Source organism: Malania oleifera, chromosome 12 (assembly GCF_029873635.1).
Source record: "Malania oleifera isolate guangnan ecotype guangnan chromosome 12, ASM2987363v1, whole genome shotgun sequence".
In the NCBI taxonomy this organism is placed as follows: Eukaryota; Viridiplantae; Streptophyta; class Magnoliopsida; order Santalales; family Ximeniaceae; genus Malania; species Malania oleifera.
In genome coordinates this window covers 80,357,904-80,379,008 of record NC_080428.1, presented here as the reverse complement: position 1 = coordinate 80,379,008, position 21,105 = coordinate 80,357,904, and the positions used below count along the sequence as shown (strand labels likewise).

Here is a 21,105-nt window from a genome sequence, read left to right as displayed (position 1 = left end):
ATGGTGATGTTATTTCTCCGGGTAGTGTTTAAAATGAAATAATACTTCCAAAAGATATGTCATTTGAAGTTTTGAACAGCACATCTTGTGGGTCCGCACAGATAGTATTTCATTAGTGTGGAAATATGCGCAGGGGTGGAAGAAGATAGAGAGGGGAGAGGCACATCATTTCGATATTGTGTAAAAACACATGTTGATTCTACAATCTTTTTAAAATGGTATAGATTTTTTTTGGATATTGGAAATTTTCCCATTTCATTGGACCACACTGGAATATGGGAATATGGAATACAAGTTTGGAAGAGTTAACCATTGTCATTTGATGTGTACATGAGTACTTGAGATCTTCAAATTACAGTTTTGGATAACATATCTCACTGTTTAGTATTGATTTGAATTTTGAATAGTTGCATCACATATGATTAATAAATTAGTATAATTAATATGGGGCATATTGTGGGCATTTGTGGTATAAGAAATCTGATCCACCCTAATGGTGGATCAGCCCTGCTCATTTTCTATGTGCTTCATCCTTGTTAATATGCACAGCATTGCCAAGTATTGTTGATCACACTTTTAGGGACTCTTAAGTCTTAAGTACAAATAATATCTGATTGGGACATTTTCTAGGTTTCATGTGGAGGTTGTCAAAGTGCACACGCAGCAGCTCTTGGTATGTTGTCTCATTTTGTGACTACAATAGAAACTTTCTCTGAACCCTTTAGTTTAAATTCATTTATCTTAGTGAAATGAGAGCCATGGAAGGCATTTTTTCTGGTTATTAAGTTGCATGTATTGCAGCTGTTTCATGTGCAGAGCGAGGTCTCAGGTCACATTTGCTTCTGCGAGGAGAACAGCCTGAAATTTTAACTGGCTACAATCTGATTTCCACGATATATGGAAATGTCACTTATGTTCCAAGATCTCTTTATGCGAAGAGGGAGGAAATGCTGATGAGACATGCTGATATGGTGGCTGGCAGTAGCGGTTCTGTTATATCATTGAGTGATATTTATGAGGCTTCCTTTACAGCTTCACCATCTGGTAAACTGAGCTTTGTTCAAATGGGTGCTCATAGAAGAGTTGAAAACTGTTCAAAAAGAATTATAATTGTCAATGAAGGTGCCGGGGATGCTGTAGGGCTACTAGGTCAGTGAAAGTTGTATTTGGTAATTATGTGATGCGCCTTTTTCCAAAACCACTTTTTGGGTTAAGTATGATGTCTATGTTTAGGCATTTTTATCTGCATACTTGAGGTTGTTTGTAACACAATAACTCGGCTATATGTCATGCTCGATTAGGTGTATTAGAGCTATGATTCATGTGCTTGTCATTCATAAGGTGAAAATGATGGTTGTGAGATTACCACTTTCTGTGAAAGCTTAATCTCTTAAGGTTGTGGATCAATATGTTAGGCCTTAACATTCCCCCACCTGTACGCCTTAGGCCCCTAGTTATCTGAAGAGATAAACAAACCTGAATAATATGAAATAATCATGGCTGGAAATTCATCCCCAATGTTTTATTTAGCTCAAAATAATTATTAGAAATATGACCACACTTTACGGTAAAATTAATATGTTTAAATAACTAAAAAATTCCTTGTAAATTAGGATGTTGGAGATTTAGAATCTTGAGGGATATTTCAATGGTTGAAACCAATGTTTCCTAGAACATGGAATGTTTTTGCACGTGGAATGGGAATGGGATTGCAATATGGTACATACTCTAAAATGTGGAACATTAGGAGTATCTTAAATAGATATATTGGTGAAAAAAGTGTAATGGCACTTGTATATTTTGAAGAGAACATTGAGGTGTTTCTAAATGCAAAAGATATTTCCTATTGTGGAATAGATTAATAATGATAAAAATAGACTTAATATGTGATGATTCCCCACTTTTAATTTATAAAAAGTTATGTTATTTGAAAAACATTGAATTAAAACTTTGGATTGATAGATTTTGCATTCTGGGTAGAAAATGTAGCACATTTTAGGACGTTTGTACCAATACATGGTTCGTTAGGGTGTTAGCATTTTCATGTAATTGTGGTTAGAACTTGGGGCTCCTATGTCAGAGGTTTGAGGTTCTTGGAGGAATGGAAGAGTTATGGGATGGGGGATGGACTACCTACCATTATGTAGCCCATACTCAATAAGGGGCCTCCAACGAAATGAAAAAAGGAACCTTTTAAATGTCATAAACACTCAAGACGTTACATGAAACAAGGTAATTTTTAAGAAACAAACATTAAATGTGAGCAACAAGAATAGAACTCAAGAACTCTTGGCAACTTTTGCTTTAATAACATGTCAAAGAGCCACTCTATCTAAAAGCTTAAAGTTGTTATATTGTTGGCCAACAACATTGATTATGTTAAGTTTTGTTGCATATGCCTTTCTTTGTTATATTATTCAAAATTGATTTGAATTGTTTGAATGTTCCTATAAATATTACTAAGGGGTCATTTGGTGTGTGGTATAAAAAATATTCCTATGAAATGACATTCCTGGGAATGGGTTGCTTGCCTCGTGGAGGTTTGGTTTGCGTTGTAAGATTCCCAAGAATGTACACAGACTTCCCATGTCAATGTTTGGTTCAACATGGGAATCTTGGCAGGCATTTCAAGAAATGACCATCATACCCTTGATGTGTGTGTGTAATCAATGTATAAAGAATAATTATATTTCAACATAAGAACCTACTAAGAATACATAATTAATTGAATCCATGTCCCAAAATTTTTAACAATCATAAATTTAAAAAATTTAACACTTCAATAATCAATTTTAACCAAAATAATTGAGGTAATATAGTGTCTAAATATTAGCTATTATATTAAATTATTATCAAACAATAATAATATTACTTTTATTTTATAATAATTTATTATTTTAAATATAATAATAGAGTGTAATAATACTATATTCTAGTAGCATTGTTTTCCAACTTGTCAAAATAGTAAGGGTAATTTGGTTAAACAAGCAGGATTCCATTCCCATTTATCCTTATGGGAGGGTGGGAATAGGATGCACCTGTTTCATGAGAATCCTTTTTGTTTATTCTAAAGAATGTGAACACTCCTGCCACATCAGATTCCCATGCTCAAACAAATGTGGGAATGAGATATCATGAGCATCACATTTCTAGGAATCTTGAAAGATGCCACAAACCAAACATCTCCTAAAGACCTGTGGAAGAATACATGTTGAGGGTATTCATATTTATATGTCATTCATATTTGTAGTTACTATTTATATTTAGTCAACTTTAATGGTGGGTATTCGATTGCTCTATTCAAATATGGTTTCTCTCTTAGGTGTCATTCGTCTTGTGCGCTACTTATCAAATAATCTTATACTGGGGAAAGAAAGGCCTGTAAACATTGTTGTTGATGCGGGCACTGGGACAACAGCTGTTGGTTTAGGACTTGGAGTCATATGTTTAGGGTAAGTTCCTTGTTGTGTTTAATGATCGTTCGTTTGAACCTTAAAAACTTGCCTGTGGCATTTTTCATTTCTGTAATGAGTTTCTGAAAAGCAATCTCAATGTCTGAGAGCACACTAACAACTGCCATTGTTTACTGTCAGGCTTCCATGGAAGGTAACTGCTGTGATGCTGGCTGATACAATTGATGGGTACAAACAACAGGAGAAACGCTTGATTTCTGACTTCAAGAGGTGTAGTGCTTCTCATCTTATCAGACAGGAGTTAAATAGAGTAGATGGCGGAATTGTTCATTGGGTAGAACGTAGGCATCCAAGAAAGTGAGTATTATGCTTATGTGTTTCTATAGTTTTTTGTTGTAGCAGATGGTACTCTTTTAAAACTCTGCATTTCATTTGGGAATCATTTGGTGCTCTACTTAATGAAATGTTATGAATTTGTATAAGTACTGCACTTAGTACTTATAATAAAGTACAGTTACTGAGCTAATGAAGTAAAACAATAGTGTCTGGTTGTGTTTGAAAATAAGTGCTGATTTTAAGTATTGACGAATAGGTAGTATTTACGATGTAATTAAGCACTCATTTTACATAAACTGGTACATATTTCCTTATCAAATGATCACGTGCATGTATGAAATAAAAATTAAAGTCTGGAGAATAATAAAGACATAAGCCCCTGTTGGTCCATTAAGATCCCATTAATATGATCGCTGCATCTATGGTGTATTGTTTTGCACTTACAGTAATCTTTCAAAAATTCAACTTTTTTATAAATGAGCACATATATATAATTTTTTTTCTTGACATTAATAGAAGATGAATTTGTTAGAGAAAGAAGAATGTGCAAGAAGGAGAACAAGAAATCCTCCACTACAAAATAAAAGTAAAACAAAGAAATAAAGCAAAACTCAACAATCCGACTAATGAAGTTAACCAATCCCGATGGAATGATCTAGGTAATGTAAAATGTATAAAGGACGAGAATGATAATGACTTAACTAAAAGAAGACATAAAAGAGAGGTGGTGGACATACATTGATAAGATTTTTAATGAAAACTAAACTAAAAGCTTGACTTGGTAGTGACAAATGAGGAAAAGACAAAAATAGGAGATTTATTTATAAAATTTGAGTCCTTGAAGTTAAGATGACTTTAAAGAAGATGAAAAGTGGGAAATTTATAGGACCAGATAACATACCAATTGAATTTTGGAATGTTTAGGGGATAAAGGAAGTATAGGTTAACTAATCTATTTAATATTATTATAAAAACTAAGAAAATGCTGGAGGAATGGAAGAAAAACATGTTGATACCTTTATACAAAAACAAAGGTGATATTCAAAAATATAACAACTATTGAGGTATTAAGATTATGAGTCATACGATGAAACTATGGAAAGGGTAATTAAACAAAGAATTTATTTAAAACGAAGGTTTTAGAGAATCAATTTGATTTTACATTGGGAGATCGACAACAGAAGCTATTTATCTTTTAAGAAGATTAATGGAGAAGTTTAGGGAAAAGAAGAGGTACTTGCATATGGTTTTTATTGATTTAAAGAATATCTATGATAGAGTACCTAGGGAAGTTCTTTGGTGGATTTTAGAAAAGAAGGGAGCATGCAGTAGATACATTTAGATTTATAAGGATATGTACGTAACAACTAGTGTTGGGATTGTAAAAGGGGAATCTAGAGATTTTCCAATCACAATATTTGTACATCAAGGTACTACTTTAAGCCTATATTTTTTACGTTAGTAATTGATGAATTCACTAGGAATATCCAAAATGAGATCCCTTGGTGCATGTTGTTTGCAAATGATATTGTCTTGATTGATGAAAGTAGGAGTAGAGTAGAATCAAGTTAGAACTTTTTGAAGAACCACTCTAGAGTCTAATGTTTTAAGATAAGTAGGACTAAGAAAGAATACATGAAATGTAATTTCAGTAACATAAGGAGGAGTATTGGAGAGAAGATTAAATTTGATAATCAAGAAATTTAATAGCATTTGTAAATTTTGATATCTTGGATCTATCATGCTAGCAAAAAGGGAAATTGAAGAGGATGTAATACATAGAGTTAAAGCAGGTTGAGTAAAATGAAGAAGCGCATTAGGTGTGTTGTGATTGTAGAATATCCTTAAAATTAAAAGGAAAGTTCTATAAGATGACTATAAGGCCAGCTTTATGGTTCAAAATGTTAGACAACTAAGAAAAAACATGTTCAACAAGTAAAAGTTGTTTAAATGCGAATGTTAAGGTGGATGAGTGGTATAACATAAAGATAAACTAAGGAATGAGCATATACGCAATAAACTAGACATAGCACAAGTTGAAGACAAGGGAGGGGCGACTTAGATCATTTTGACAACACCTGTGAGGAGGAATGAGTTAGTTATTTTTTTGGCATGAAAAGGGGTAGGGGTAGACCTAAAATAACTTGGATGAGGTAGTGAAGAAGGTCAGGTGAATTGACGGAAAATGATTCATGTAGCTGACCATACCTAGTGGGGCTTGAGGCTGCTTGTTGTCCTACTCCATTGCTGTCCTGCCTCATTGGGTCATTGCCTCTTCTTATTCCTTATTCTTCTTTTCTTGAGCTTTGCCTATCTAACCTTCAAGTCCTCATAATTTGTGGCAGTAATAATTGTTGTTGTCCTACTCCATTGTTGTTCCCCCTCCCCCTCCGTTTTTGTTTGTTTTAGTGGCTGATTCTTTGAGTAAAATGGTGGATAGAGGTTTAGTGAAAGGCTTGGAAGTAGGAAGAGAGAGGGTCAAGGTTGCGCACCTTCAGTTTGATGATGGTACTGTCTTTTTTTCTACTGGATCATAAACCATCCTTTTAAAATATTTTGGGTCTTCTGCATGTTTTTGAGAAGGTTTCTGGGCTTAAGATTAATATGCGTAAGAGCGGTATTGCGACTATCAATATGGTTGTTGAGAATGCTTATGTAACGCCTTGAACCCAAGAGTGGGGCCCGGGGTGTTATGTGTTCCATTCACAAATCTCTAATACCATAAATATCATCCAAACAACGAAAAATAATTAAACATCCTCAAATAAAATAACAGAGTTCTATACTATCACCAATATAAGCATCTCTAAATAGTGTTATTATAGTCCAAGGATTTAGAATAAAAACATAAAGTTCCATATCTTACAACCACTCACAGCTACAAAAAACTAAACCTTTCCCAAGCTTTCTAAGCCCGATCTCCAGAAGGACCTGAAAAGTTAATAATTCGCTGGAGTGAGATACTTCTCAATAAGACGAAATAAGTTATTACCAATGTGTGGCTAACATGAGTTTTAGTGTATATAAAATATAACCATTACTTGAACTCAGAGAAACTACATTTATAAACTGTAACTCACGGCTATATCATCAATCATATCACAGAAAACTGCATACACGTATTGTACATAATACCACATCACATCCACAATCACAATACATTTAATTCACATACAAGTACTCACACCCACAAAGGATAATGCACAAATACTTCGCTTCTCGTGGTTCTCAGGGCATCCCTCCCCATCATTCCGTCTACATACTGAGCATCCCTCTCCATTGTTCTCAATACGTACTTCACAACAGATAGCTGTTATACTTTCACAATGACCTATTCATGGTAAATTAGTAAAACGACCTCCTTATTTCACTACCGACGTTTTACCCCCTTTATATAAATGACAATATAACGAACTCCTCATATCTTGACAACGTTATATCGCGATTTATATCAAGGACAATATAACGAACTCCTCAGGCCTGCCAACAATATATTGTGAAATACACGAATAACCACACAAAACAAATCACCCAAACATACCCTATTAATTTAACCGGAGAACATATATCATATAATACTCAGTATACTTTAATGAAACCCAGGGTATGATCACTTCTACCATTTTAATTTAACTCAAAATATATAGTTTATAGGAAAACGGAGATGATCAACCCTACTCACCTTAGTTTTCCCAAAATACGGGTATAACCACCAAAACCATCGATTTCATACATATATTACATTTAGAAAATACCATATGATGTTCCTGTATCCACATACTCAAATTTAAATGGTTCCATTTCCAAATTAAACTGATATAATATAATCCCCATACCCATACTCAACTTCAATCGGTTGGATTTTGAAATACAACTAGTATTATGTTTCTAGTATCATAAACTTTAGTTTAATCGGTTCAAATTTAATAAAAAGCTGACATAATTTATTCCCCTTACCTGTTCCTGAAAATATGCCTAAAATGATTGGGAAGATGGAAACCCTAGCTTTTCAAAACCGCCGTGGGAACTGATCCGGCAACCCAAGAATGGAGAGAGAGACGATCGGAGAGCGAGAGCGGATCTTGAGAAGCTTGGGAAGAGAGAGAGACGCACGGGAGGGAGAGAGAGAGCGGAGCCCTAGTTTTTAGAGAGAGAGAGGGATAGAGTTTTCTAAAAAAAATGAGCTTAAACCTATTTATAGGCAAGCTGACCCGCATGAAACCATCTACGGTTTTCTAAGACTTTCTCAAACCGTTGATGGTTTGACCCTATAACCCTTTATAAACGCTCTTAGTAGTTTAAACCTCGATGGTTTTCTGAGATGGCTTCAAACTGTCGACGGTTTGGTGCTGAACCAAACCATCTCCATTCCTTTTCATGCTTTTCCTTCCCTTTTATTTATTTTCCTTTATTTCTTGGGTTTGGGTCTTTACAGCTTACCTATCTTGGGGTTCCTTTAGGGGGTAACCCTAGGTCTGCTAGTTTTTGGGATCTTCTTGTGAAAATGGTTTCTAAGAGATCGGATGGGTGGAAAGGTGCTTTTTTTTTTTTTTTTCTCTTGGTGGTAGAATTACTCTTATCCAGGCCTGCCTTTCTAGTATCCCTTTATATTTCTTTTCAATTTTTAAGATTCTGATGGGGGTTGATAATAATATTGAAAAGATTATAAGGGATTTTTTGTGGTCAAGGATAGCTGGTAGTAGGGATCATTTGGTTAGCTAGGGAGTGGTGGGTAGCTCTGAATATGAGGTGGGTTAGGTATGGGGAATTTGATTGTTAAAAGCAAGTATGGATTGGATGAGAATAGGTGGGATACTAATTTGAGATTTAGATATTCTTCGGAGAGTTCATGGAAAGCTATCTCTCAGAGTTATTCCCTCTCATTCCCCATATTAAATTCCTAGTGGGTAGAGGTAGTAATGTCTGGTTTTGGAGAGATCCTTGGTTGGGGATTGTAGTTTTGTCCACCTCTTTTCCATGCCTTTTTGGCCTAAGCTTAGGGCAGGATGAGTCTATTTCTTCTTTCGTTGTTGATTCAGGTGGTCCTTTGTCTTCTTGGGATTTTCACTATTCTCCGAAGAGTTTGTGGAAAGCTATCTCTTAGAGTTACTCCCTCTTCGTTCCCATATTAAATTCCTGGTGGGTAGAGGTAGTAATATCCGGTTTTGGAAAGATCCTTTGGTTGGGGAATGTAGTTTTGTCCACCTCTTTTCCATGTCTTTTTCGCCTAAGCTTAGGGCAGGATGAGTCCATTTCTTCTTTTGTTGTTGATTCAGGTGGCCTTTTGTCTTCTTGGGATTTCCACTTCCGTAGATCGTTAAATGATAGGGAGATGGGAGAGCTGTCTTTTTTGCTAGTCTTGTTAAATAATTGTCATTTTTCTTTGGAGGAGGATAGGTGATCTTGGTCTTTGGACCCTTCGGGGGTTTATTAGTGTAAATCTTTTTGTGATTTTTTGAATAAATCAAAATTTTCTTTTTTGCTCGATAGTTCCATTTGGAAGGCCAAAGTCTCCTTTAAAATTAAGGCTTTTATTTGGTTGGTTGCACTTAATAGAATTAATACCAATAACTTGCTACAGGTTAGGAGACCTTTAAAGGCTATATCCCTAGACATATGTGTTCTCTGCTTTAATTGTTCAGAATCATCATTGCATTTGTTCATTCATTGTGACTATGCTTGGAGTGTTTGGAATAAACTATTTGGTATTTTAGGCGAATGTTGGGTGAGTTCTAAGACAGTGGAGGATTTTTTGGTAGTGACTTTTGCTGGATTTGATGAGAAAAAGGAAACAGCAGCACTTTGGAGTGTGTGTGTGTGTGTTTTTTTTTTTTTTTGCAGTTTTTTGGGGGTTGTGGATGGAGCAGAGTGTGCACATTTTTCTAGGGAAGCAATCAGCTCAGGTGCTGGTTGAGAGAAGATACATTATTTGGCTTCTCTTTGGTGTGTGTGTCAAAGTATTGTGTGAATGGCCGAATGGTTTGGCCTTGAGTTCTGTATATTATATAATTTGTCAAGCCCTATACATGTAAACTATAGTCTATCAAAAATATATGCTAATTATACAGAATAATGAATGGAGAAATAGGGAAATAATTGTGGGCTGAAATAAGGAAAGAAGTCTTTTGCTATTTGTTGTTCCGTTGACAGCCCCCCTCAAATTGATGCGGGTTGATCAGCAAGCATCAATTTGCTACTTAGGAAGCAATGTCGATGACGAGCGAGAGCCTTGGTGAAGATATCAACAATTTGTAATTTAGTGGAAATATGTGGAAGAGTGATAACACGAGCTTCAAATGCTTCGTGGATAGAGTGACAATCGACTTCAATATGCTTCGTGCGCTCATGATAGACAAGATTGGCCGTGATTTGGATAGCACTCGTATTATCAGCTTGTAGAGGTGTAGGATCAGTGTCAGAAAAATCTAGCTCAGCACGCAGACCACGAAGCTAAATAATTTCAAAAATCCGTCGATGACTTAGAAACTCTGTCTTGCTTCTTACTCTTCCAAGAGATCAATGCATCGCCTAAGAACACACACCAATCAGTGATGGAGCGACATGTATGCGCACAACTATCCCAATTAGCATCGCTATAAGCAGCAAGGTGAGTATAATTGCCTGTAGGGAAGAATAAACCACGGGCAGAAGTGCCTTGAACGTAGCGTATGATCCTATGGACAGCACCCAAATGAAAATGACGAGGAGTTTGAAGAAATTGGTTGACTTGCTGTACAATAAAAGAAATGTCCGATCTAGTAATGGTGAGATAGACAAGACTACCCACCAACTTCTGGTATAAACTCGGATCAGCAAATAAGTCACCCTCCTCTTTGGAAAGCTTGACATTTAATTCCATGGGAGTATCAACAGAAGTACCCTCTTGAAGGCCAGCTGTAGCCACCAAGTCACTAGCATACTTATGTTGATTGAGTGAAATACCAGAGGGACTACGATGCACCTTAAGACCAAGAAAATATGTGAGAGACCCAAGATATTTCAAATGAAAGGACTCTTGAGCTGAGCAAATAAAGCAGAATCAAAATCAGTGATCACAATATCATCAACATAAACCAAAAGAACAATAATACCCATGTTTGATTTTTGAAGAAACAATGAACATACTTGCTCTGCTTGAATGAAAATTGTTATAAAGTGGTGCGGAATTATCAAACTAGGCCCTCGGAGCTTGTTTGAGACCATAAAGAGAACGATGAAGCTTACACACATGTGAAGTCGGAGAGGGAAACAAGCTCGTGGGTGGCTTTATATAAATACACTCTTTAAGATCCCCCTGAAGAAAAGCATTCTTGACATCCATTTGATGTAGTGGCCAATCACTGGAAGCAGCAATAGCCATAATCGTACGAACAGTAGTCATCTTATCCACAAGAGCAAAGGTCTCTTCGTAATTGACACCATATTCCTGATTATTCCCAAGTGCAACAAGGCGAACTTTGTAATGATCCAGACTTCCATCAGATCGGACCTTGACCGAGTAAACCCATTTGCAACCCAGAGGAAAAATGGTGGGAGGACAAGGCTTAATGTCCTAGGTGTGATTGGCCTCTAGAGCGGCAATTTCTTCCTGCATAGTTTGTCGCCAACAATCATGCTTGGTAGCGTGTGAGTAGGATGTGGGAATATCTAAATTGGACAATGTAGCAGTAAGAGCTGAAACTGAATTGCCAAAACTGGAAGAGGGAAACCCATACCTATCCGGGGGTATAGATACTCGAGGAAAGCGAGGAGAGTGACGTACGAAAGGCTCTGGAGGTGCTTCAACTAACTGAATCTGGAGCGTGGTAGCATATGATATCAAATGAGCCACCGGAAGAGACCGTGGGCGGGAGCGTCGCGTATACACGATACCTGGTTTAAAACGAGAATTGATTTGATGAGGATCCGAGAACTACTCCTCAAAGCAGGGGAGAATCACAGTAGAAGAGGAGGGCACAGAGGACACAGGAAAGAAATATTGATTTTCTAAGAAAATAACATTCCTAGAAATGCATGTACGATGTAATATAGGATTATAGCAAACAAATCCCTTTTGACATACATTATATCCCAAGAATGCACATTGAACAGATTGAGCAGGTAATTTATGTCGCTCATGAGGAGGTAAATGAACAAAACATACCCAACCAAAGGTACGGAGGTTATCGTAACTAGGTTGCTTAGCAAATAAGCGGAAATAGGGAGACTCCATGAGTAGGACTTGAGAAGGTAAATGATTAATCAAGTAGCATTTTTGAAAGCCTCAACCCACAACATGGATGGAACAGAGGATTCCAGCAAGAGAGTACGTACCACATCTAGGAGATGACGATTTTTGCATTCGGTTACTCCATTCTGTTGGGAAGTAGCGGGACATGAACGTTGATGAATAATACCTTTAGAAGCCAAAAATGCCTGAAACTCAGTAGACAAATATTCACCACTGAAATTTGTGCGTAGTCTTAATAGAAGCAGAAAATTGATTGTCAACATACGCTAAAAACTCAGTGAAAGTACGAAAAACCTCAGATTTAGAGCGAAGAAAGTAGACCCAACTAAATCTGCTATGATCATCAATGAAAGTCACATAGTATTTAAATTTTTCATGTGAACTAACCGGGGAAGGTCCCCAAACATTTCTATGGATAAGATCAAAGCACTGAGAAGCTCTACTAGCATGCAAAGGGAAGGGAAGAGTTTTGCTTTTACCAAGTTTGCAAGAAGCACACTCAAGAGATAAAGAAGAACGTTCTTTATTACCTAGTAAACCATAGTTCAATACATGAGATAAGATCTGAGTATTGGGATGGCTTAAACGACGATGCCACACCATACTAAGGTTTAAAACATTATTACGAGCAAAAGACTTAATAGAAGAAACTGGAGAAAGTGCTAGAATAGGCAAAAGTAGTGGAAACAAGCGCCCCACTTTAGGTCCCTTCGTGATTAGCTCCCCCGTTACCTGGTCCTACACAACACAGCCATCACTAGAAAAATTAACAGTACAATTGTTGTCAACTAATTGACCAACAGAAATAAGATTCGTGGAAAGCTGAGGAGTAAGAAACACATTAGTGAACTTAGAAGAGGCATCTTCGACAGCAGCTATTGGCAAAGAATTGCCATTGGCAGTCTGAATAGCAGATTGACCAGCATAGGGCTGAACATGACAAAGAGTAGTGGGATTATTCGTCATGTGATTAGAGGCACCCGAGTCCACATACCAGAGTCTAGTAGAATTATTATCTTGGAGCCTCATTGCTGATAATGCCGAAATTAGCATCTGTTACACCATTTCGGGTGTGCAATAATTCGCTGCAGGAGGTGCAGGAACAGAGGAGTCACTTGAATAAGAGCCAGGGGCTGCAAAAGTCACCGTGAGGGGTACAATAACAAAAGTCTGAAATGCTTGGGTCTGACAATTCGGCGGGCGGATACGACAGTCTTTGATAATGTGACCCTTCTTCTTGCAATAAGAGCAGTATTTCTTGGAACAATTAGCAGTGATATGCCAAAATTCTTTGTAGCAAAAACACTGCAAGGTGCTATAATGCACAGGTGGTCCTTGTTGTTGAGCAGCATAAGCCACAGGGACGGACCCTGAACTACCATGAGATTGTGCCAGAGTAACTTGAGTACTAAGCTGTTGTTCTTCATGAAATAACTCACCAAAACAAACATCAAGAGAAGGAACAGGAGAGCGATTCAACATAGAAGAGCGAACAAATTCATACTTGGAGCGGAGTTTCATAAGAAACCGATCACGACGACTAGTCTCATGAAGACGTTGAATAATGGGAAGAGAGGCAACAGGAACATCAGTGGTAACTAGATCAGAATATTTGTTCCAAAGAGTCAGAAATGCCGAATAATAGTCTTGGATGGAGCGATTGTCATGTTGAAAGATGACAATTGCATGCTCTAACTGAAAACGATGGGCACCGTTATCTTGATGATATACTGTTTTTAATTAAGTCCACATGGATTGAGCGGAGCAATAAGGCTGCAAGTTGGGGACTATGTGGCTCAACCGAGCTAAGAAGCCAAGACATAATTCGAGCATCAAGCACAACCCATGAAGGACAAGCCGTTGAATCCTTGGCATCAAGCACAACCCATGAAGGACAAGCCGCTGAATCCTTGGATTTATCAGGATTGGGTGCACAATTTGTGCCATCAATATGACCCCAAAGATATTTTCCCTTAAGGAAAAGTTCAAATTGAAAAGCCCACGTAGAATAATTGTTGCTCATAAACTTGGCACACACAAGTGCGTAGTCCATGCTAAATAAAGGAGAAAATCGAGAAACCCAAAAAAACAGACTGTGCCGAAAGAAAAATACTACTAGAAAATCGAGAAACCCAAAAATAAATCAACGCAGGTACAAAGAAAACCAAGATCAACCTGACTGCACTAAAAATAAATTGTGACCGAGCCGAGAATCACAAGGACAGAAAAGCACCAGAAACAGCAATAGAAAGCTGTTCTGATCAACCTGCCTGTGCTAAAAATAAATTACGAACTAAGGAAACTGCTGTGCCACGAATCACAAGGACAGAGAAGCACCGGAACATCAACAGGAAGCTGTTTCGACAGCCACTCGGTCACATAAATACTGAAAACAGAAAACCAAAAAATTCCAAAAGAGAATAGACGCACGACAGCCACGGAAACCGAGAAGAAAAAAGATTTGTGTTGGAAAAAAAATTAGCAGTCGACCGACTCTGATACCATGTCAAAGTATTGTGCGAATGGCCGAACGGTTTGGCCTTGAGTTCTGTTTTTTATATATAGACTTTACAAGAATGCTACATGGAAAACAAATAAGTTCCAGCATGATTCTAGCCCTATACATGTAAAATATAATTTGTCAAAAATATAGGCTAACTGTTCAAAATAATGAATGGAGAAATAAGGAAATAATTGTGGGCTGAAATAAGGAAAGAAGTCTTTTGCTGTTTGTTGTTCCGTTGACAGTGTGGGACAAGGGATTTTAAGGGGGTGAGCTTTTTTGATATTCAGCACAATTGGCATTATGTGTTGGAGTGTTAGTTCGTGATGGTTTTTTTCTCTTTTGTTCTTTATTCTGTACGTTGTTCCTTTGTGTTTTTTATTTGGACTTTCCAGACTTTCTTTAGGAGATATTTTATTCTCCTAGATGTATATTCTTATTCTATTAATGAATTCTTCTTTTATTATAAAAAAAAAAAAAATCCTTGATTGCCTTTTTACCTTCTGTTTCTATTCTCAAATCTGTTTCAGAGGCTTTTTTCTTATTCTCTATGGAAGGAAACCATGCAAGAATTGCTTGCTTTACATCAAATGATTAATAGAATCCTTTTCAATTCCTCTCTTTACTGCCAATATCTCTTTGAAGGTGGAGTGATAGTGCGATTCTGATTCTATGAATGCTCCACTCTTGTATCCACAGATATGTCTAGTCCCGTCATGTTAAATTTCAAATTGATGGTACAATTGACGGATTGAAAGTTGAATCCTGTCCTATAGCAAAAGCGTAAACTCAAGTCTATGCCATTGATTATATGGAAATGCTTTTCCCTAATGGCAAAGATTGTTTAAAAAAATAAAAGGGCTACTTGGTGCACAAAGCTCCCGCGTATGCGGGGTCTGGAGAAGGGATGTAGTAATGTCGTCTAGACTATGATGTTGTGGAGTGGATCATTAGGGTTTTATTGGCATTCTAAGGTTGGTAAAAATATTGTTGATTGTGCATGTAGATGACGTTGTGGTTACAAGAGATGAGAGAAATCTCAAATTATGTAGTTGACTTTGTGATTAGTCATAGTTATTAAAATCTTAAGATTCACAATTCGGTTCATACCATTTATATCAATTCCGCACCAAATCGATTCGAATCTTACTAGCGAATCTAAAATCAAATGATTCGGCGATATGCTGCTGAATCTATCGTTAACAAAACCGTTCTTTGCTATAGGAGCATACTAGCATAGTGCTTTACCATTGAGAAGAAAGGGTGGAACACTCACCAGCTAAGGTGTACTCGTGTTTATTTATGTTGTTAAGATTCAAAAGTTAGTTCTTTTAGTAGTTTGTTCAATTATTATCATTTTTTTAGGTTAATTATTTTTTTATTTTTATCCGAGAAAGAATATGCATGAAATGTTATTTTTTTAATTGTTGATAAACACCAAAAGTTTAATTTTTTGTCATTTTTTTCTTGATTCCTTCCCTTAAACAACATAAAATTCATTATTTTATTAATATTCCCTAATTCTCTTACTTTTTATCTGTTTAGGGACAACATACACATGAAATATGTCTTTTATTTTATTTTATTTTTTATAATCAAAATTTAAATATATTTTATTGTTTTGCTCATTGTTTGTATATCAGTATATGCATGCCATTCAGAACTGATTTTGGAAAATTTACTGAATCTTACGATTCAATTTGATTCTTGATTCCCAAAATTGGAATTTTGATTCATGATTCGAATCTCAATTTGACAACTATGAGTGATTACAAGAAACAATGGTGTAGGAATCTAGGATTCAACATACTTTTTATAGGACTAGTCTTAAAACCAAGGATTTGAGCCAATTTAAGCATCTTCTGGTATTGAAGTTGCTAGGTTATGACGAGCATTTCTTTGTCCTGATGGAAGTATGTGCTTCATTTGTTATGTGACTCAGGGATGTTATGGCAACATAGACGATTGGCTGGGAAATTGAACCATCAGTCACTTGGACAAATATTTCCCTTGTAATTATTATTAGTAAATTCTTGGACACTAGGTTGTGACTTCTTCTGGTCATCCTCAGATTAATATATATTCTGATGCCAATTGGGCCGAGTGTCCCAACCGATAGAAGGTCAATTACTGGATATATGTAAATTTTACGCATAACTCTGTCTTGTAATAATAAAAAGTAGAATGCTGTAGCTAGATCAAGCACCAACAGCAAACAGCTATCACATGTTTTCCTAGTGAGTTGGTATTGGGGTTGATTGGTTGAAGCATATGTTAGAAAACCTTGTGTTCATGCATCCTGAGCCTATGATTTTGATGTTTGATAATCAAGCAGTCATTTACATTGAAACTTGGAGAGAGATTTTTTTTGGTGCCCCCGCCCGGCACCCACGCGGGGGGGGGGGGGGGGAGGCGTGACAGAAAGAAAGCTGTTTATATTGCATCTAACCAACTATTCTTTGTGAGGATCAAACATATTAGGGTTCATTGTCATTTTATAGGTGAAAAACTGATAAGAGGATTTGATCTGGACATCACATATCTAATCAGAGGATCCTTTAACATCTGTGAATCAAAAGTTTGGGGGGGCTCTAGAGTGAGTATATTTATAGCAGGCTGGGCACAGATGTATGCTCCAGCTCAAGGGGGAGAGCTGCAAATAAACAAGTTATGGAATCTATTATTGTAATCTTCCACATTGTTAAATATAAACGTAATAATGAGTAGAAGAGATATGGATCTTGTCTCCTCTTTTTCTTCCTATTCAGCCCACTCACCCTTTTCTCATGATTTCTCAATTGCCCTCTTTTCCCTATTTTCTGGTTACTAGAACAGCTATGATGTTCTTGCTGAAAGAAGAAACCGTTTGCTCATCTCCCACAGCAGGGACAAGAAAAGGCCTTGGATTTGTCATCATAATTTCTTTGTTACACTCTTCCGCTGTTAGTAAAACAATACCAGGGAAATTTGTCCAGACTGAACACTAAAATTTTCCCTGCATAACTTAATTGATTAGTCATTAAACCCGTAATATTGCTTCAAGAACCTTGTTTTGTGTCCTTTATGCAACCCATGCATTATTTGCAATGCTAATCAAGAATTTGCCTGAGTAAAATTCTTCCCTGTCTTTGAGCCAGTTCAATGGACGGCTCTGCATGGACTTGTTTTATGACTTGGCTTTATATCATTGGATCATTTCAAAGTGCTGAAAATATTCCCACATTCATCATACATGAGTATTGAATTGAGTCCTCAATGTGTTGTTGTTTTTATAGCTGTATGCATTTGGGGAACGATCCCTAGAGATGAGAGGTTTTTTCTCCACATTTATTTTCCCTTGTACAGATTCGGCAACGTATTGGAAGGGGAGCTGGAGGCATGCCAAAGTATTGCACGGCAAACTGGTGTTCTAGTTGATCCAGTGTACACTTTAGCTGCTTGGGAACTGGCGACACTCCTTAGCCAGGAGGAAGCTAAAGATGATACAAAAGTGGTGATGCTTCACACTGGTGGCACCCTTTGCATTTTTGGACTAGCACAGAGGTACAAATCTCTCTTCCAAAAGCTCGAAGATGGACTGCCCAGTTAAATCGTAATCAACGATTTCATGCCAGAATATGAAAAATTCGCTGGGGATTGGGATGACAGACTGTAACACTAGCTGTATGAAAAAACCTTTAGGTAGTATTTGGAAGCTTATGTTGGATTTGGATTTGTGTAAATTTAGAAAAAGTTCAATACAATTTTGTATACTTTTTGCACAAATTACACAAATTCAAATTCAAAATCCAAAATCCCTGCTCTCAAATATAAAACTAAATTCTTTGCTCCATGCAGAGCGTGGCAAAAGAAATCTAAATCCAATATGTAAGCACCCGTACTTGGATTGCTTTTTGGATTGAAATTTTTTCCCTTGCTGGATTTTCATTTTAGATTTTACATTTTCTCCATGGACTCTCGAAACTGTAAAATGTGGAAAGTAGAAAAGAAATATTTGTCTGTATGGGGCTGCTCGCAGACCATGTAATTTTATAACTGAAACATTCTTGGTCACAGTGTTGGTTCAATTAAACTAGCCATTTAACATCACCCATAATTGCACCCTGGCAGCCACCTATAAGCAGAATCCCAATTGCAGAATAGGAAAATAGTACACAGGTCCCAATTATATATATAACAACAGTAATAACACGTGTTGCAATTGTGGGTCGACTTGCCACGGTGACGGGACACGACACGGTCCACGTCATGGGCAATAAACTTAACTTAAAAAAAAAAAACAGGGAAAATGAAGCACTAGCAGGAATTAGGCATCCACCAGCCATCCCTTTCCCTTTAGGGCCAACAAGGAGAAGATGGTGGCAGCATTCCTGGGAACAAGGGGGAGCAAAGAAGGATGGTCTCGGGGAGCCGGTTGTCCTGATGGTCACAGTTCCATACTTCAATGGGCATGCGCTTCCTATTTGTATGGGCTGATGAGGGGAATGGTGCTTCTGAGAGTGTCTCAGACACTTGACATTGCCACTCACAAAAGGGATTTGCTTTCTCTCCCATTCTCCACCTTTTAAGAGAGAATGCAGTATTAATATATGTGTGCTTTTCGAGAAAAGAACACTTTTAGGGAGCAAAAGAGTTTTGAAAAGAAGGCAGGCAATTAGCCTTTATGATTCCAAGCCAAATGTTTAGTTCCAAACGCTATGATTCCAGGCATTTATTTGTTTCTTGGTGTTGCCCATTAACATTGAGGGCAAAAGTTATTAGCCATGCCCATAACCATTAATCAATAGAGCTTATGCCTTGCAGGAAAAAAAAAAAAAAAAAAAAAAAAATCAAAATCCAAGCAGAATGTTAAAAAAGTGCTTATAGAAATTATCGCTTGAGATAAATTTGCCCAGTGTTAAATTTTTAAAATTAATAATTTTAATAACAAATTACTCTTAAAACTTTTCTTAATTTTATTTAAATTGTATCTTAATAAATTATAAAATTAAAATTTATAGAGTAGTATTTTTAATATGATTCATATATTCTATAAATATTATTAAAATATATAGATTATTTTAGTTAATAATGTTATATACATTGAATAACTTAAATAATTAATAAATTAAATATATTATTTTTCATGTTGTAAATTTAGAAAATATTGTTTTAATAATGACAAATGTAATTAAATTTATTACATTTGAGAACCGAACATTCGACAATTCGGTTATGGCTTTTTCCCAAACCGAAACCAAAACCAAACCAAATTTATTATCCCCTGGAGAACCGAACATTCGACAGTTCGGTTATGGTTTTTTCGATTTTTAACCGATTTTTTAAATATTCAGTTTTTACTTTTCACAAGGGTTGTTGAGAATCTATTGAGCATTTTGATTTCTAAATATTAAATGAACTAATCATGTATTAACATACTAATTAAGTAATTATATTAATTTATATATATAATTTAAATTTAAATAAGTTTTTATGGTTTTTGGGTTCGATTCTATTTTGGAAACCGAAATCGAAACCTTACATTTTCTAAGACCGAAACCAAAATCAAATACCGAAAAATCAAATCGCTTGTGATTTTGGTCTGATTTTTGATTTTTCGATAATTTTTGTACCGCCCTAGCTACCAATAAGGAAAAAGACTAAATACAATTAAGGTACATATCTATTGGAGCAATGCTATTCCACATGGTAAGTAATTGGAGCTTATTCTACCTGTTCTAGTGTCATAGGGGTCCATGATGCTACCGTCTCGTTATACTAAGTTTTTTTTTTTTCTATTAATTTTCACTTAACACACAAATACAATAGTTATAACATATAATAGAAAAATTAAAAAAAATTGCTTATGCAGAGCCTTTATGTTTAAGAAATGCAAATAACAACATCAAAGTATAATAGAAAGAAAATTATTCTACAGATCCACCACTTTCCTCTTTCTCCTCCAACTATAGGATCATTTAAATCCATAATAAAATTTAGGGGAGATATTTTGCACCTGTAAGTATGAAACATAATTTTGCGCCTTTGAAAGTTAGTTTTACAATTTAGTTTTATGATTTTGCCGACTAGGCGATAATTTCATTCTTTGGATTATATTTTTGAATTCTTATATTTTCCTAATTGTTAAAAACTTTATTTTGAGAATTTGATTTTTAGAGGACAAAAATCGTTTTTGACATAAAACTCAATAAAGCTAGAGAAAAGGTAAAACCTAAAATTATAAAAACAACAAAATGAGAAACATGACTAACTATGTTTACAATCTTTCACTCACCAAAAAGAAGAGAAAAAAAAAAAAAAACCACAAAAATATACTTCATATCAACTCTCTCTCTCTCTCTCTCTCTCTCTCTCTCTCTCACACACACACACACACACAATAGCATCAATAGTTTTGAAATACAAGCTTACAGCATTTGGCCAAACATTTTCTCCTATTTTGACATAACTTCATTTACCTATATTTATATCGAGTTAAATTAGAATTGATTGTCAGTTGAAGTAAATATACAGCACAAGTGTAGTAAAATATTAAATCAATTGACATCAATAGAAAAGTATTCAATATTATAGTCATTTTATTTTAGATGCAAAAAAGAAAACTCAAAGGCTAAGCGGATTTG

The 21,105-nt window shown here is 36.0% G+C and overlaps 1 protein-coding gene across 5 annotated transcripts in view; it reads left to right on the top strand.

Annotated features, from left to right (window-relative positions):
* The window catches only part of LOC131144650 (D-cysteine desulfhydrase 2, mitochondrial), a 29,137-nt gene extending 10,602 nt beyond the window's left edge, over positions 1–18,535 (top strand). For 4 of the 5 annotated variants that reach the window (XM_058093419.1, XM_058093421.1, XM_058093422.1 and 1 more), the window contains 5 exons: positions 631–673; positions 802–1,149; positions 3,323–3,452; positions 3,594–3,770; positions 17,828–18,535. In XM_058093419.1, coding sequence (XP_057949402.1) covers positions 631–673; positions 802–1,149; positions 3,323–3,452; positions 3,594–3,770; positions 17,828–18,071 — 942 coding nt within the window. In that variant the 3' untranslated portion in view covers positions 18,072–18,535. The remainder of the gene's footprint in view (positions 1–630; positions 674–801; positions 1,150–3,322; positions 3,453–3,593; positions 3,771–17,827) is intronic. The other variant, XM_058093420.1, reaches the window with a different exon arrangement.
* The last annotated feature ends 2,570 nt before the right edge of the window (positions 18,536–21,105 follow it).